Source organism: Pelodiscus sinensis, chromosome 2 (assembly GCF_052426305.1).
Source record: "Pelodiscus sinensis isolate ZL-2025 chromosome 2, ASM5242630v1, whole genome shotgun sequence".
Classification (NCBI taxonomy): domain Eukaryota; kingdom Metazoa; phylum Chordata; order Testudines; family Trionychidae; genus Pelodiscus; species Pelodiscus sinensis.
Genome location: NC_143053.1, coordinates 197,069,214 through 197,087,878, shown reverse-complemented (window position 1 = coordinate 197,087,878; position 18,665 = coordinate 197,069,214). Strand labels below are relative to the sequence as shown.

At 43.6% G+C, this 18,665-nt stretch overlaps 1 protein-coding gene across 2 annotated transcripts in view; it reads right to left on the bottom strand.

The window, feature by feature from the left end:
- COLQ (collagen like tail subunit of asymmetric acetylcholinesterase) overlaps positions 1-18,665 on the bottom strand; it is a 62,133-nt gene that overhangs the window by 36,585 nt on the left and 6,883 nt on the right. For both annotated transcript variants that reach the window (XR_016348946.1, XM_006133230.5), the window contains exons 2-3: positions 3,684-3,796; positions 37-141 (exon numbers count right to left, since the gene is read on the bottom strand). Coding sequence is in view for 1 of the 2 variants with exons in the window: in XM_006133230.5 (XP_006133292.2) it covers positions 37-141; positions 3,684-3,796 (218 nt within the window). In the remaining variant the exon portion in view is untranslated. The remainder of the gene's footprint in view (positions 1-36; positions 142-3,683; positions 3,797-18,665) is intronic.

Here is an 18,665-nt window from a genome sequence, read left to right as displayed (position 1 = left end):
AGGATAGAAGGGTATTTTTAAAGATACAGTACTAACTTGGGGGCCGGGAGGCCCTGAAGGGCAGTTGAATTCTGGTTCACGTGAAGCTTCTATTATTTGAAGTTCTTTACATAAATTTTTCATATCATGGGTAAGCAGCTTCTAAACAAAATGAAATACATAGAGACATGCACACACATTAGTACAGATCATGGGAGGTCGTGTGAACAATCAATCAGCAACAGTACAGATATGTAGGGCATTTAATTCCACCCACATACAAGGATCCAGTGCAGGCTTGTGGTTTATCTGGCATTTCTCTTAATGGATACTTAATTGTCATCAATTCAGCATATTGTCCCATCTTGCGTTTCATCCTCCCTTATACTAGCACCGTCGCAACAGTGTGACAGCATCATAGCATGCCCTCTCAGACTGCGTGGGACTCTGATCTATTCTTCAGCTTGATTCTGCTCCCTACAGGCACAATTTATGAGCAAAAGTGCAGCTCAGAAATAGCCTCTTTGCTTAAAAAATACAAACTATATTCACCTGAGCTCTGGGATGAGCAAACTTCTCTGTAGTGATACTTAACTGGGTAAATATTCATTCATTACAGGCCAGATCCAACTCCTTTGAAAGTCAGTAGAAAATCTCCCACTTATTTCAGTGAGTATTGGATAAAGCCTTACATAGACATAGAGGCTGTGTCTACATTGGCACCCTTTTCCGGAAAAGGGATACTAATGAGACAAGTCGGAATTGCAAATGCCCCGGGGATTTAAATTTTCCCCGCAGCATTTGCATGAACATGGCTGCCGCTTTTTTCCGGCTCGGGGCTTTGCCGGAGAAAAGGGCCAGTCTAGACAGGTATCTTTCGGAAAATAAACCCTTTTCTGGAAGATCCCTTATTCCTGATTTTAAGTAGGAATAAGGGATCTTCTGGAAAAGGGTTTATTTTCCGAAAGATACCTGTCTAGACTGGCGCTTTTCTCCGGCAAAGCCCCGAGCCGGAAAAAAGCGGCAGCCATGTTCATGCAAATACCGCGGGGAAAATTTAAATCCCCGGGGCATTTGCAATTCCGACTGGTCTCATTAGCATCCCTTTTCCAGAAAAGGGTGCCAATGTAGACACAGCCAGACTGTATTCAGGTTAGAGCATGCACCAGGGCCCAGAAGAGTAGCTTATTCTTAAGGCAGAGAAGGAAAACATAGAGTATCTGTCAAAAAATATTAAGCACAGTACTAGAGGTGGTACTCTGAGCCACAGTACTCGGCCATCAATAACTGGCTTGCATTAGCAAAGCTGCTTGCTTCATGCCTGGGGTCATACGAACACTTAATATTGAAATGCATAAGAATAATGATATGGTGTAACTGGGATTAACAAAACAGGTCTTCACTTACAAAAGCGAAGAGCCATTCCTGAAGCAAAAGTTTAGAATTAAACCAACATGCTGTTGCTAAAACCTCCTCAGCAGAGAATATTGGGGCTCAGTTCATGAGGATTCTAGCAACATGACAATTTGTTTTATATACATTTTTAATAAGAAAATAATGATAAGATACACCTTCAGGAAAAATGTCTCTACTTTTGATTATACAGAAGGATTTAAACAGTAGCTTTAAGTACTGTAGCTGACTAGGGCCATGTCTACACTACGTGAAAGATCGACACTGCCATGCTTGATCTTCTGAGGTTCAATTTTTTGGGTCTAGTACAGACCCACTAAATCAAACTCAGAGGGTGCCCCCAGTCAGTGCCAGTACTCCTTCTCATGAGGAGCAAGGGAAGCTGACACAAGCGTTTGCTCCCACTGACTTCCTGTGTGGATGGTGCAGAAATGCAATTTAAGATATATCTGCTCCAGTGATGTAATTAATGTAGATGGAGTTGCGTATCGTAAGTCGACCTTTCACTGTAGTGTAGATCAGACCTAAGAGACTAAACAAAAAATAAATTACTCATCTAAACACTGGGAAGAACTTCAGAATATTAGAAAGTTCTGGCTTCTTCAGTTTGATGGAGTAGTGCTACAAACCTAATCCAAAACCCACAGAAATCAAATGGGCATTTTAGCATTGACTTCTAAGGATTTAGATCACACCCTCTCTACATTATTAACAAACTGTCCATGGTGTCCTATTTAAATGTAAGGGGATGGACTAGATCAGCGGTTCCCAACTGCCGGGCAAGGGACTGCTGTGAGGCCACGGACCTCTGGCTGCCGGGCCATGGGGACTGGGGCTGGGGTACACTACTTTTGCTGTGACTGTTGGGAGAGGAGTGTCCTGTCCCACCTCTCAGCCAACCAGCACTGGGCAGGGGCAGGGGCTGGGTCTCCTCCCGGGCATGAATCAGCACTTCCTTGTGGGGTAGGAGGGCCAAGCCGTGGTGGGAGGGGAGGTGCTGGGCGGTGTCCCTCAGCCCTGGCTTCCAGAGCCACTGCGATGCAGGCAGCAGCACAGGGCTAGGTGAGTGGGGCAGGGCAGGCACTGGGGGCTCCAGGGGTGGGGCTAGTGCTGGGGGGCTGTGGAGGCTGAGCTAGTAGTGGAGGAGGCTATGGGAGCAGGGCTGGCACTGGGGGGGCTCTGGGGATGGGGCTAATATTGGGGAATGGCACTGGGGAGGCTGTGGGGGGGTTGGGTGTAGTGGGGCTCTGGAAACAGGAGGTTAGTACTTGGGGCTCTGGTGGTGGGGACACAGAGGGGGCTGGCTCTGAGACATTTGGGATGGGGGGCTGGCACTGGGGGACTCTGAGGATGGGAGGCTGGCACTGGGTGGGTTGGGTGCAGGGGACTCAGGTCAGTGGCTGGCACTAGGGGATATTAGAGGGGGGGCTCTAGGGTTAAGGGCTGGCACTGGGGGCTGTGCTTCTGGTGGACTGGTAATGTTCTATTTGCATATTAATCATCTGCATAATGAATATTAAACTATGCAAATAAAATGTTGCCAGTCTGCCAAAAGTTTGTGAAAGGATTTGCTGGTTTCCCGTATCAAAAAGATTGGGAACCGGTGGACTAGATGATCTCCTGAAGCCTACATTTCTATGATTCTAAATGATCAGTACACTATGATAACTTATGTAGTACTGGAAAGCATCAGAGGAATTGCCTTGGCTCTCAAAGAAAAATAGTTCACAATAGTTGGGGGTATTAACAAAGAAAAATTAACTAGAGACCAATGGGAAAATTCTCACTCCTAGGAAGAAAATGCATGGCCGCTAGTGTAGGCTGGTGACACCTATAAATGAACAGAAACACTGATGTAATAAGAAAGGCACAGAGCCAATATGTATCACTGACTAATGATCATAACTATACAGATCTGATTCAAAGCAAGGATTCCATACACAGTGCTTCTTTTACTTGAGGCAGGGAGACAGAGTGTATTGGATCATGATGCTCAGGAAAAGCTGATGGAAATTCAGTAGGGAGCTGTGACCTATTTGTCCAAAACAAACAAAGATGGAGGTGTTGAACCAGTATCAAATTACTTACAGCCACGCACTGGCTCACTAACAATTGGAGACTGAGTCAGCATCCATTCAAAAGGATAACAATAAAGTGCATTTCCTGGCATAGCACTGTATGGCAAGATGGGATTGCTGGGCTACAGCAACCAGAAAGTGCTAAGAAAGGATATGCGAGTATTTTTTAAGAAAAATAGAGAGGCAAGAGAAATGCTCCCAGGCAATACTTACAGAATTCCAGCCCTGTCTGAAATATGGTGGTGGAAATAATGGCGGTGGAGGAGGGGCAAGAAGACAGCATGCTCTGTTATTAATTCGTTTCTTCTGTTCCAAGCAAGGGAGGTCTGTTCAAAAGAAATACTCAGCCATTACCAACGGTCAAACACTGCTGGAGTCCAATGGCTTGAAAAATGCAGGCAGTTCTTCTAGAATGGTTGATGGGCAGTCCCATGAGACCCACTCTCTCTCCATAAAGGCTCTGAATCAACAACGGGCTCAGCTTTAAGCATATGAGTAGTCCAATTGAAGTTCAAGAGATCACTCCTGTGTTTAAAGCTATACTTTGATGTAACTAAGCCTAAATACTTAACATGGCACCTAAATGGGACTATTGCAGAAAGTTCCAAAGAAAAAAAATATATATAATGCTTTTTAGGACCTTTTGCTAGCTAGACACTGGTAAACGACAAAACCTTACCTTGAAAACACAGCTGTCATCCACAATGGTTTTTAAAAGAGTCACAAGTTAAAGGAGTTTTACTGTCATTCTGTACACTATCTGCTGTCTAATAATGCCAAATTTGATTCATCTAGTGAAACTTAGGTGAATATTTGCTCACATGGACAATACATTTTTAATGCCCACTTCAACCTGAAGTCAATAGAAGCATTGTTATTAGGAATAGATAGCATGAATAGTTCAGATGATGAGCAGCTTAAATAGCTGGAATAGTTAATTTAGTTAATAGTTAAATAGCTGGAATAGTTAAGATTACTCAAACCCAGATCATGTTTGGCTGGTAAATATTTAGCCTGGGGATTCGTGTGAGGAGGGAGGATTTAAGGTTGATATTTGGGTTTGTTGGACTGAATAGCATGTGAATATTAGAAATGCTTCCTTTAGGTGTCATCATTCTGGCTCTCCTGTGCATTAGTATTGTTGAAACAAATATTAGAATGTATTTAGACTGGAGCGAATGCTTGTGAGCTCCTACGTGCATTAATCTCAGTTATGACATCTGTAGCCTAAATTGTAAGGTAATATTTCAGTGGTTGTATCGCGAGCCTCTATAACTGCATAAGCCACCAGAAAGAAGAGCCATATTAATTAGTGTGAAGGGCTGATTTTCAAAGAAAACACCCATTGATATTGCGTGTTTCATCACAACTGGAATTTCCCTACATACCATCTATCAGAAGACAAAAGACGTTTGCTGTTCTGCTCTCCTACCCATGAAGATGAGTCATTCAAGTGGACTCTTCCTATCAGCTGAGTTTTTGGCTCAGAGCACATGGCAGGAGGGAGATAAAATCCCCACATACAAAAGGAACTAGGTATCTCTATGCCTTTTGCTCTCTGGGGGACTTAAGGGGATTCTAGGCATAAGCAAGAGATCCCCAGCTGCTTAGCCTGGCGTAGCCCTAAAGGACATACAGAGTTTGCTGATTATAGAAGCTTTTGTAATTTAAGATTGTAACTCATTTGTGTATCTATCTAGCTTTAAACTTGTATGTACGTGTATGTACTTTTTAATACATCTTAACATAGCTAATGATAGCATTGGCTATGAGCGTGTTCTTTGATGTGAGTTCCAAGGTGCAACTGATCTGCGATAAGTGACTGGTCCCTGGGGACTGGGAGTAACCTGAATATTGCTGAGATTCTTGGTGTAAGGGGCCCTGGTGTGACGAGATAGATCGGAGCACCCCAGAGGCCTGTCTGGGGCCCCAAGCAAAGGCAGTTATAGTGCCTGAGGAATTTCCACTTTAGGGTTGGTGACATCTAAGTATAGAACTCACAGCCAATTTGGACTTTGTGCCCTGGTTCCTAAACATCAGCCCTGAGGTTGGTCCTTATGCTCTTGAGTCACTGCAGGAGGCATGACAATAGCAATGGCCATGAATTACAGAGTTGAGGGCTTTTCCTTTAACATTTCCAAGTAGCATTTCAAATTGGTTATTAAGTGAAAGGAGCAGGGACAAAAAACTTCATCAATTTCCCACCTAAGATGAATAATTTTCATTCAGCTAAAGTGCAACCAATCAGCACGCATTATTTGCATATATCATTTCATTGGTGGCCATTACTCCTATTCTCCATGTTGCTCAATTCTGAGGATACAAAACCTAGTGACTTGTCACATAGCTATTTTCAGCCAGAATACTCTCCTTGACACTGCTAAATGCTTGGGCACAGGATAGCTGGAGTGTCTGTCTTTTGGATGAAACTTAGAACGGAGAGCTTTCCCTCCCACAATCCTCTAAAATAACAAAGCACTATTGGCAAGATCCCGGGGTCCCACCCAAAGCACTGTGGCAGCCAGGTGATGGGAGAGGCTGCCCTGGAGCAGACAGGAACATGAACCTAAATGCCTCAGTTTACTGTTGATGCAATAGTTCATCTTACAGTCTCTGGGTATGTCTAGACTATATGGCTCTGTCGACAGAGCCATGTAAACTAGCTTACCCGACATAGTCAGTGAAGTGGGGATTTAAATAATCCCCGCTTCATTCAAATAAAAATGGCCGCCACGCTGTGCCGACAATCAAGCTGATTTGGCACAGTGCAGGAGTCTATTCGTGGATCAGGCAACAAGCCTTTGTCAACTGCTAGGGGTGGCCCGTGACTATAGACCGACTTGGCCGTTGCCTAGGACGCTGCCTTCAACAGTGCCTGATGATGTCATGGGACACCCGGGATGCCCAATGATGACATCACCCCATTGATGGCTGTGCAGGCGGGGGCGCTGATTGCATGTTCCGCCTGGGGCACCAGCTGCCGCAGCCCGCCTCGGACTGCTCCAGTCGACCGCTCCCTTATGCCTTGTGAAACCAGGTTTAAAGGAGCGGTCAACAAAGGCTTCCCTTGTCAACCGATCCGTGTCTAGACTCCCGCACTGTGCCGGATCAGCTGATTGTCGGCACAGCACAGCGGCCATTTTTATTTTAATGAAGCGGGGATTATTTAAATCCCCACTTCATTGACTATGTCAGGTAAGCTAGTTTACATGGCTCTGTCGACAGAGCCATGTAGTCTAGACATATCCTCTGAGACTGCTTTCAAATATATATGCTGAAGAGAAAGGATGGCATGCTGACCCCAAGATGTTCTGCAAGAAACGATTAGAGCCCGCAGATTGCTGTTCCATCCATTCCTACTATGTGCTGTGTGAAGGTCAGAGGTATTGTCGTCACTTGGGGTACATCTACACTGCATATGAGGCAAGATTCAAAAGACTGGGACTGTTCATCTTAGAAAAGAGACTGCCAAAGAGGAGACAAGGCAGAAGTCTTTAATATGAATAGTAAGGAGAAAGTGACTAAGGAACTGTGATTTACTCCTTCACATAACACAGCCAATGAAATGACTAGGCAGCAGATTTCAAATAAATATAAAGAAGCACTTTCAGGGGATGTTTTGAGGGCCAAAATATAAGTGGGTTTAAAAAATTAGATACGTTTCTGGAGGATAGGTCCATTAGTTGTCATTAGTCAAGATGGTGAGGGATGCAACACCATGTTCTGCATGTCCCTAAACCTCTCACTGCCAGAAGCTGGACCTGGACAACCCAGGACAGATCACTCAGTAAGTTGCCCTGTTTCATTCATTCCCACTGAAGAATCTGGCACTGACCAATGTTAGAGATGTATTAATATAAAATTTCCAAATTAAATTCCTAGCCAAAGAAATCTGACATAAATGTTGCAGATTAATTGCATCTCTAGTGGAAGCAGATAGCTGAGGACTTACATTCTAGTACTTATTTACTGGATCAGAGACTGTATTGTTCTTTTGATTCACATAACATGCCATGTAATCCAATTCTGTACTCTTCACATGAACTGGAATTTCATCATAATATCACAAAAATTACATTTAAGAGTGGGTCTTAAATCAGTCAAAATCAGGACATATTCATAAGTTTCAGGTGGGTTTGTACTCAGCATGGCTAGCCCACCACCCCTTGTTTGGAAAAATATTTGAACATACAAATACAGCATAAACCCTCCAATATTCAAAAAGCAACACCTCTAGGAAATAGCTTGAGCTGGAGGTGTATTCTGGGTACTTCCATGCAAATAATATTGAGCATTCTATTTTGCAACGGATGTGGAAATGTGATAAAAATATCTGAAATATTGAGGCTTTGAGGATAAAAAGAACATTAAATTGCCTCCACCCAGTATGATCTCCTGAAATTGGTTTGCTTTTTTAAATTATTTCTTGCTCAGAAATATTGTAAATCTCAGCCTTGGAGATATCCTACTTGCATAGTGCATGCCATGTGTACTGAATAATAAACAAAACCACAGTGTTGCTACATCCAGCTCTGTGCATGCCACACAAGGACTGAACTTATCACAAATACTGACAGCTCAGTCACTCTTCTGCAGCCAATCAAAATACATCATCTGGATTTTCCTCTCTCTGCAGTTTTTCATCCTACTAGTTTAGGGCCTGATCCAGCACTCACTGACATTCATGGGGAGTGGCTCAGTCCCTTAGACAGCTTTAGCCTCAGTCTACAATACACAAAGAGGTTGTCTGCAACAATGTGATTCCAAAAAATGTTTTCAGTAGCTACCCACCAACCAGGTCAACAGGTGTTTCACTTATTCCACTTTGTCTCAGTCACAAGTCGGGGATTTGTCAATTAAGCCAGAAAAAACACTTCTGAAATATAGTTATCCAAGGCCAGAATCCAGTGATGGTTTGACTCAGCTGATGCCAGATTATACCTCACACTTTGGCTGAAAGACTCTCTGGGCCCAAGATCCAAAATAAAAACCACATTTCACAGATCTTGCTTCCAACCACTTTTCTTAAAAAGGCTATTTTCAGAAGGTGGGACCTGTTCACTTTCACCAGCAAGAGCTGCAGATTTTTATGTAAGAGGTTAGAACATTAATTAGATTGCACCAGTAGATACATAGAGTTAATTTATATTATGCAGCGTTCCTACTAAAACATTGTCTCAGCTGAGTTTAGAGGTGGGTAATTCAACTTCACAAAGAATCCATAATTAAAGAACTTTTTCAAATTTCTTCAGTCCTGGTATTAGACTTTATTTTAGATTTTATTCTATTTAGGACAAGGAAAAAGATTTTTATCTTTGATAAAAAGAAACAAAAACATTGTCATTAAAAAGTTTTGAAGTACTTCTTGTTGACTTGTGATCTCAACATACCAAAGGCTTAGTGGTTCTGTACATTTTTCCGAAGTCTCTTGTCTCTAGCTTAGTCACAACCAGTGCCAGACCGAGCCATACTTGTGCTCTGGGCTGCGGGCGCGCGGCACGTGTGGCCCCACTCCAGGCACACGGCGCGTGATTGACAGGGTAAGGGGCGCCGTGCCCCCGGGCGAGCAGCACATGCGCAGACGTGTCCCCAGGCATGTGGTGTATGCACGGCCCCGCCTCCAGGCATGTGGTGCTCCTTACCACTTCAATCAGGTGCCCCCCATAGGTTGGCACCCTGGGCAGCTGCCAAGCTAGCCCTCCCCTTAATCTGGCCCTGGTCATAACACAAGAAAATAGAAAGAAACAGGGTCCAATTCAGCCATAAGTTACTTTGAACACAGCTTCTTTTGCAACAAAGAGAGTAACAATGATGTAACATATGGTAGAATTTGTATTTTTAATAATGCAGATTATCCCTAATTCCAGGACTGACACACATCTGGTATAAGTATGCAAGAACATCACTAACATTACTCCCGAATAAAGAGTTCCCATTGACTACAGTGACAGTTGGATCAGGCCTTAAGACCATACTGTATTGATGTGCGAGGGGCCTGATTCAAAGCTCTGTGAACTCAGCAGAATAAGTCGTGAGTTGATGATGCAAAAACATCATGAATTTAGTTGGAAATCTCCCATTGGCTTGTTTCAGTGGAACAGGATCAGTCTTGAATTAGAAAGAGCTTATTATTTTTCATTTAAACTGTTGTTAGGGTCTGGGTTATTTTTATATCCAAATCAAGGACATGGACATTATTTAACCCTATGCATGTATTTTGTGTCTAGAGGTTGCTTCAAAATAAAAAGAATGTTAAACCTATACTCGGCAGCATTTAATCTTCCCTTTGGTATGTTGCCTATTTCAGCTTGGGGGTTGGAATATCGCCATCTAAGATGGGGTCCAAACTATAGCCTCCATCTTGTCCATTTGCCCACATAGAATCCCTCTAAAGAAGGGTTCCTTTGCAGACCAAGGCTCCACACTGTTTCTCAAAGCAGGCTTCAGGCTCGCTTTGGGAAAGCCTCTCTTGGGCCCGCACCACTTTCTTTACTGTAGCCATGGAGCCTCATGGCTCCCCTTGGCTGGAAACAGCAAACTGAGCCTATGGGAGCCACGAGGTATTGTGGCCACAGATCCTTTAGGTAAACAAAGAGGTGAAATCCATTGAAGTCTATGGAGCTACATCAGTGTAATACTGGTTTGAGATGAGAACCGGGCTCTCAGTTTTTCACTGCTCAAAGCCAATGATAGTCTAACTACAATAAAGGGCAGGCTTGCTTGTTTAACCAGATTTCCAGACAAAATTATACCATGGAAAAATATTTAACATGTTTCTCTTCTGATATGTGCAATCACTCTCACCTAGATCCCTGACGAGAGTCACAGCAGCTGTCTAAAGATTTTTCTTCCCAATGTCTGACTTGATGGCTTGCCCAATTCTGAACGACAGATTCTGCCAGGCAGAGAGAAACCTCTAGTCACTGACGCACCGTCACAGGTGCGTTTCCCACTTGGCTGCCGATCAAAATTAGCCATAAACAACAAGCTGGGCAGGCCAGTTTCTTAATGTGCATGTGTTCACTGTCCAGAAAGTGAAACTTTCACCTGCTTTGCTTTCATTCATTCAGCCTCCTCTTACTCTCCCCACGAGGACAACATCACTCAGTATACAGCAGCCTTCAGGTGTATAGTTACAATTTTTTGATTGAAAACATCTGTCGCCAAGGCCCTATCCCCTCTTAAAATCATTATTTAATGCTTGTAACAGGGACCTTTTGGCAGTTCTATTGATAGAAAAGAGCAGGTATGAGCACCAGCTTCTCATTCAAATTAAGGATGCTAAGAAGTGCATAATTGACTAATCGTGTAGTCGATACAATTTGTATCAACTACATGATTAGTTGATGAGGGGTCCATCGTGGCTCTGCAGTTTAAATGTAGTAGGACCCGGGCACAGGCAGGCAGCCCAGATCCTACTATATTTAAACTGCAGGGTCTCAGTGGGGTTTGGTACAGGACCAAGCACGAGCTGGGACTGCCCAGTCCCAGTTCATGCCAGGTCCCGGACGGCTGTGTCTTTGCCTTTTAAATGTAGTAAGAGCTGAGTGGCTCATACTTCATTTAAAAGGCAGAGGCGCAGCGATCTAGGACCTGGGGAAGATACAGTGCTGCTCAGTCCTAGCTCATGCCAGGTCTGGGACCTACCTCCACTCCGGCTCTGCCATTTAAATGTACTAGGAGCGGGCTGCCTGTCTGTGCCCAGCTCCTATTTAAACTGCAGAGCCACAGCAGCCCCTCATTGACTAATCATGTAATCGATACAAACTGTAGTGGTGACACGGTAAGTCAATTAACCGCTTCTTAACATCCTTAGTCCAGCATCACCATAAGCCTCTAACCACTTATGTTGACCAGGCACCCGTGAGAGAACATGCTGCACTCTTTTTGAAAAGCGCTATTTCAAAAGTAAAACCGCAGGCTAGACGCAGTTCTTTCGAAAATAGAAGGCTTTCTCGAACGATCCTGTAAACCTAAAAAATTAGGTTTATAGGATCTTTCAAAAAATGCTTCTATTTTCGAAAGCACCGTGTCTAGACTGTGGTTTTACTTTCAAAATAGCGCTTTTTCGAAAGAGCGCCATGACACGATTATGCAAATGAAGCATGGGAAATTCAAATCCTGGCTTCATTTGCAATTTTGAAGTGCCTAATTTACATCCCTCTGTCGAAAGAGGGATGTAGTCTAGACGTACCCTGGGAGACAGCTTCAGTGAGTAAAGACACACCTGAACCCTGTGGGTTTGAACCCGGAAATGTACCCCCACCCAGCTCTCTACTTGCCCAGTGTCTCCTATTTTTAGTGGTCTCGAATCCTGCAGCCTCTCCATGGCTGGAGTCTTTTACTGGTGCAGGAAAAGGCTCTCACAGTGGGGAGAGACTGTGGTAGTGGGGAGCCCCAGGGAATGCCTCTGCCAGGTGGGGGACAAATGGAAAGGCTCCAGCAGTTCCCCTCTACTAAGTCTTTCCCCGCTGCCTCCCACCGCCAGAGCCTTTCACTGACATAGGCCTTGTCTACACTATGAGAGAAGGTTGAATTTATTAAGGTTGATTTTTAGCACCCAATTTTGTAAAGTCATAGGTACATGTCCCCACTATGTGCAAGAGTTCGACATAGTTTGACATAGTGCATCCCCGGTAGGGTGGCTACTTTTGACTTTGAGAGTGATGCACTGTGGGTAGCTATCCCACAGTTCCTGCCATGTGATCTCTCCCCTGTCACCCACCTCCAGAGAAACAGAGGGTAGGGACTCCATTCCTACCCATCCTGGCTAATAGCCATTGATGAACCTAACCTCCATGAATCTATCTAGCTCTTTTTTGAACCCTATTAAAGTCCTAGCCTTCATCACATCCTCTGGCAAGGAGTTCCACAGGCTGACTGTGCACTGAGTGAAGAAAAAAATCATGCACTAACTGCTGCTGTTGACTGTCATGCAAAACAGAATTAAAGCATTAATGCCAGCAAGGAATTGTGGGTTCCCTGCTTAACTCAGGCCTGGGATAACATTACCACCTACATACCAACAGCAGCCCAGGCTCTCACAATTTGTTGTGTCACTGCTACAAAGGGAGATCACCGTCTTCTCTGTGCCTGTGACCTGCTACACAGGCAGAATTACCTTTAGATTCCTCTTCTGAGGCCCAAGTTCAGTTCCTGCTGAGCACACCTGCCGGGAACTGGCCCAGATACCAGTCAAACATCAGTTCAGTTTGAAAAAAATCAAAGGAGTTAGTATTTGAACCCTTACAAAAAGGGAGCAGAAATCCAGAAATACACATCATGCTAATTCAGAGGTGCCCTACATGGGAATGTAAATGAGATTTCCTTAGGTGAAGTTAAGCAGCTGTGAATTGTCTATGTTGGTGACCTACTTTAACTCAAACTATCTTCCATCCTTCTAGTAGCTGCTTTTCTTGATGCTCCCTTCTTTGCCAGCTCAGGTCAAATCAGTATCTTAGATGCCTATATACAAATGCGAGAAGTATGGGAAATAAGCAGGAAGAACTGGAAGTGCTAATAAATAAGTACAATTATGACATTGTTGGCATCACAGAAACTTGGTGGGATAATACATGATTGGAATGTTTGTACAGAAGGGTACAGCTTACTCAGGAAGGATAGACAGGGGAAAAAGGGAGGAGGTGTTGCCTTGTATATTAAAAATGAACACACCTGGAGTGAGGTGGAGATGGACATAGGAGACGGAAGTGTTGAGAGTCTCTGGGTTAGGTGAAAAGGGATTAAAAACAAGGGTGATGTCATGCTAGGAGTCTACTACAGGCCACCTACCCATGTGGAAGAAGTGGATGAGGCTTTTTTTAAACAACTAACAAAATCATCCAAAGCCCAAGATTTGGTGGTGATGGGGGACTTCAACTATCCAGATATATGTTGGGAAAATAACACTGCGGGACACAGACTATCCAATAAGTCCTTGGACTGCATTGGAGACAACTTTTTATTTCAGAAGGTTGAAAAAGCTACCAGAGGGGAAGCTGTTCTAGATTGATCCTAACAAATAGGGAGGAACTGGTTGAGAATTAGAAAGTGGAAGACAGCTTGGGTGAAAGTGATCATGAAATCATAGAGTTCACAATTCTAAGGAAGGGTAGAAGGGAGAACAGCAAAATAGAGACAATGGATTTCAGGAAGGCAGATTTTGGTAAGCTCAGAGAGCTGATAGGTAAGGTCCAATGGGAATCAAGACTGAGGGGAAAAACAACTGAGGAGAGTTGGCAGTTTTTCAAAGGGACATTGTTAAGGGCCCAATAGCAAGCTATTCCACTGTGTCGGAAAGATAGAAAATATGGCAAAAGACCGCCTTGGCTTAACCACGAGATCTTGCCTGATCTAAAAATAAAAAAGGAGTCCTATAAAAAAAATGGAAAGTAGGACAAACTACAAAGGATGAATATAGGCAAACAGCACAGGAATGCAGGGGCAAGACTAGAAAGGCAAAGGCACAAAATGAGCTCAAACTATCTATGGGAATAAAGGGAAACAAGAAGACTTTTTATAAATACATTAGAAGCAAGAGGAAGACCAAGGACAGAGTAGGCCCACTGGTCAGTGAGGAGGGAGAAACAGTAACAGGAAACTTGGAAATGGCAGAGACGCTTAAGGACTTCTTTGTTTCGGTCTTCACCGAGAAGTCTGAAGGAATGCCTAACATAGTGAATGCTAGTGGGAAGGGGGTAGGTTTAGAAGATAAAATAAAAAAAGAACAAGTTAAAAATCACCTAGAAAAGTTAGATGCCTGCAAGTCACCAGGGCCTGATAAAATGCATCCTAGAATATTCAAGGAGCTGATAGAGGCGGTATCTGAGCCTCTAGCTATCATCATTGGAAAATCATGGGAGACAGGAGAGATTCCAGAAGACTGGAAAAGGGCAAATATAGTGCCCATTTATAAAAAGGGAAATAAGAACAACTCAGGAAACTACAGACCAGTTAGTTTAACTTCTGTGCCATGGAAAAAAATGGAGCAAGTAATTAAGGAAATAATCTGTAAACACTTGGAAGGTGGCAAGGTGATAGGGAACAGCCAGCATGGAATTGTAAAGAACAAATCATGTCAAACCAATCTGATAGCTTTCTTTAATGGGATAATGAGTCTTGTGGATAAGGAAGAAGCAGTGGATGTGGTATACCTAGACTTTACTAAGGCATTTGATACTGTCTCTCATGATATTCTTATCAATAAACTAGGCAAATACAACTTAGATGGGGCTACTATAAGATGAGTGCATAACTGGCTGGATAACCGTACTCAGAGAGTAGTTATTAATGGTTCACAATCCTGCTGGAAAGGCATAACAAGTGGGGTTCTGCAGGAGTCTGTTTTGGGACCAGCTCTGTTCAATATCTTCATCAACAATTTAGATATTGGCATAGAAAGTATGCTTATTAAGTTTGAAGATGATACCAAGCTGGGAGGGGTTGTGACTGCTCTGGAGGATAGGGTCAAAATTCAAAATAACCTGGACAAATTGAAGAAATGGTCTGAGGTAAACAGGATGAAGTTTAATAAAGACAAATGAAAAGTGCTCCACTTAGGAAGGAACAATCAGTTTCACACATACAGAATGGGATGCGACTGTCTAGGAAGGAGTACGGCAGAAAAGGATCTAGGGGTTATGGTGGACCACAAGTTGAATATGAGTCAGCAGTATGATGCTGTTGCAAAGAAAGCAAACATGATTCTGGGAAGCATTAACAGGTGTGTTGTGAGCAAGACACGAGAAGTCATTCTTCCGCTCTACTCTGCGCTGGTTAGGCCTCAATTGGAGTATTGTGTTCAGTTCTGGGCACCACAGTTCAAGAAGGATGTGGAGAGATTGGAGAGGGTACAGAGAAGAGCAACAAGAATGATTAAAGGTCTAGAGAACATGACCTATGAAGGAAGGCTGAAAGAATTTGGTTTGTTTAGTTTAGAAAAGAGAAGATTGAGGGGGGACATGATAGCCGTTTTCAGGTATCAAAAAGGGTGTCATAAGGAGGAGGGAGAAAACTTGTTCATCTTGGCCTCTGAGGATAGAACAAGAAGCAATGGGCTTATACTGCAGCAAGGGAGGTTTAGGTTGGACATTAGGAAAAAGTTCCTAACTGTCCGGGTAGTCAAACACTGGAATAAATTGCCCAGGGAGGTTGTGGAATCTCCATCTCTGGAGATATTTAAGAGTAGGTTAGATAAATGTCTATAGGGATGGTCTAGACAGTATTTGGTCCTGCCATGTGGGCAGGGGACTGGACTCGATGATCTCTTGAGGTCCCTTCCAGTCTAGGATTCTATGAATCCCATGGCATTATACAATTTTAGGCTCCCAAAGACCAATGGGCCAGAATCACAAGGGATATGTACAAAGGTGCACATTAGAAAGTGCTGGGAGGCTAAGACTTAATTAGTCTGCACTACAAAGTTTTCCTGGCATAGTTATGTCAGTTAGGAGAGTGGGGGGAAAAAAATCACACACCTGTAGTGCATATGTTGGCCAAAAAAAAACCCACCCCAGCGTACATGCAGCTAGCACAGCTCTACTAGTATTAGCTATGTTGGCAGAACATTTGTAGTGGAGACAAGCCCTAAGATGGTGGAACACACTTGCTGAGGAAATCCCACTTACTGAGACTGACCTGTACTGCCCTGTGAATTGGGCCTTTCTTTACTACATGAACACGTTACAAGCACTTGCTTGCAGGAGCTCTTTCAAAACAATTTCAAGCATTTAGCATTTAACAATATTTCTGTTTTCTGTTTTCATTGTTACAATTTCCAGTGCATATTGTTTGGTGTTTTGTTTTTTATCCAAAATTGGCCTTTTCCATCTGTGTTTATATACTGAGTTGATAGGGGAAACAAATCTGAGCTGTCTACACTGGCGCTTTTGCGCAAAAGGACTTTTGCCTGAACGGGAGCAGCATAGTATTTCCGCAAGAAGCACTGATTTCTTACATGAGATCGTCAGTGTTCTTGCGGAAATTCAAGCAGCCAGTGTAGACAGCTGGCAAGTTTTTCCGCAAAAGCAGCTGCTTTTGCAGAAAAACTTGCCAGTCTAGACACAGCCAGGGTGTGGGCTGGGAGGTGCAGGAGTAAGGGCAGGGGGATGGAAGAGTAGAGGTAGGCTAGCAGCAGGGTGGCCTGCTGTGTGTGTGTGTGTGTGTGTGTATAGTGGGGTGGGTGTCGGGATGGGGGGGCTGGAGCTGGGTTACCTTACCTGGCTGGTGGATGGATGCCTGTCTTGCTGCTCCTGTTTGCTACAAGGGAGCTGTGGGCTGCCTGCGTGGGGGCACTGATGCAGGCAAACAAGCAGCAGTGGCATGAGACACCCCACTGGCCTGCTGCTCCCTTCCCCTGGCTTCTTTCCAGAGGCTACTGCCTCAGTGCATGCCAGGGTCTGCACATGCCCTGCCTGGTGTCCAGCGAGAGAGGGGCAGGACAGGTGCAGACACACCAGGAGCCTAGCTGAGAGCATGCATGCCTCCCCTACAGCATGCCCCCAGCTGGTCCTTTTCACCCACCTGCCTCACCTGGCTGCCTGCTGTTTGTTAGGTGTTTCCAAGAGTCTTCTTTGGGTAGGGAGTCAGTGAAGAACCACAATGATGTAACTTCCTTGCCCTAGCTTTGCATATGGCAGGAAACCTTTGGCTCCAAGTTTGGCTCCCACGTTAGCCAGTGGAAAGACCCTGGTATTCCAAGGTGGAGTCCAGTACCAGAAGACCTGGTCACAGGTTTCTGCAGAGTCACACAGGGAAGTCACGTGCCCATGCCTGCTGCACTTAGCCATATCGGAGGTCATTACCTGCACAGTTATAACATTTACAGGAAAGCCTATCAGATGTAGCTAGATGTCTTCATGGTGCATCAAATCAAATATGAATCAATTAAACTTGAATGAGCCCCTCCCAGCCAGCCATTTAGACTGAGAGGCTTTTGGTTACTGGCCATTGCCGAGGAATAACTACATAAAATACAGATACACAGTCAATATTCCTAATTTCAGATACAAAAATGATACATGCATACAAATAGGATAATTAGGTTCAGTAAAACATAACCTTTTCAGTGACACCTCACATGAACTATCTTGCATAAAATACATTATGATTAGGTCATAATCATATTATAATATTGCCATGAAGAATATGGGGTATAGCTTCACAGTAATGTTATTATATGTATCCAGAGACAGAAAGGAAGGGATCTGAATGTGATATAGCTAAAAATACTTGGGATGAAGCCAACATTATTTCACATCCATGCCTGAGTGCAAAGTGCATGGAAATTAAGTCTGAACTACAGGAAAATGTTATTCAGAGAATTGTGGAAGTTAGAAATGGAAAAAAAACCTTATTTAGGTCATCTAAACAACTTTCTTGCCATGATGGGTAGACAGATACTGGGTCCTCCAGTGCTCTGATGAAGCTGAGTTTGAGGGAAAGGACAAAACTTATTTCCTCAACAGTTGGTCCCAATTTGCATGGTAAAAAAAAGTGAATAACTGAGAAAAGTTCAGTATAGTAGTAGCATAAGAAATATGCACCATTGGGAACAATGTTTCATTGGTAAAGGGCATACAGGGGATGGGAACCCACAATGGCCTTTTTATATAATAGTTCTATGCACACTTCATATACCTTAATATTAATATTCCATCTGTCTTTAATAGTCTGAGGAAAGAGTGCCTTGTCATTGAGGTTGTGGCCTAGAGACCTAGGTTCTATTCCCTCTTTGTTACAGTTTTCCTGTATGACCACTGGCAAGTCACCTTCCCTGTCTGGGCCCCCAGCTCACCATCTTTAAACTGGGGATAAGAATACTTCTTTACCTCACAAAGACGTTATGAAGTTAAATGCATTAAAGGTTATGAGATGCCCTCCCTTCAGGCTGAATAACATTAAACAACAGAGTTCCTGTTAAAAAAACCCTCCAAAAACCAAAGAGAGACATTCCCTTTCTACAAAGGAGGTGGCCTTTTAAAACCAATAGCAAGGGAACATTTATATAAATGCAGCTCTCTTGGCGATTAGATCCCATGGCTTTTGTTTTCATGAGGTGAACAGGAGCTTTCTCCTTCACCTACCAGCTTAATCATCTATTCCACTGGGCAGTGAAGTTATATTTCTTTATTGGTGATTCACAAATTGTTATTGTGGCATCAGTGGATATCGGTGTGATTACTGTGGAACTTCAAA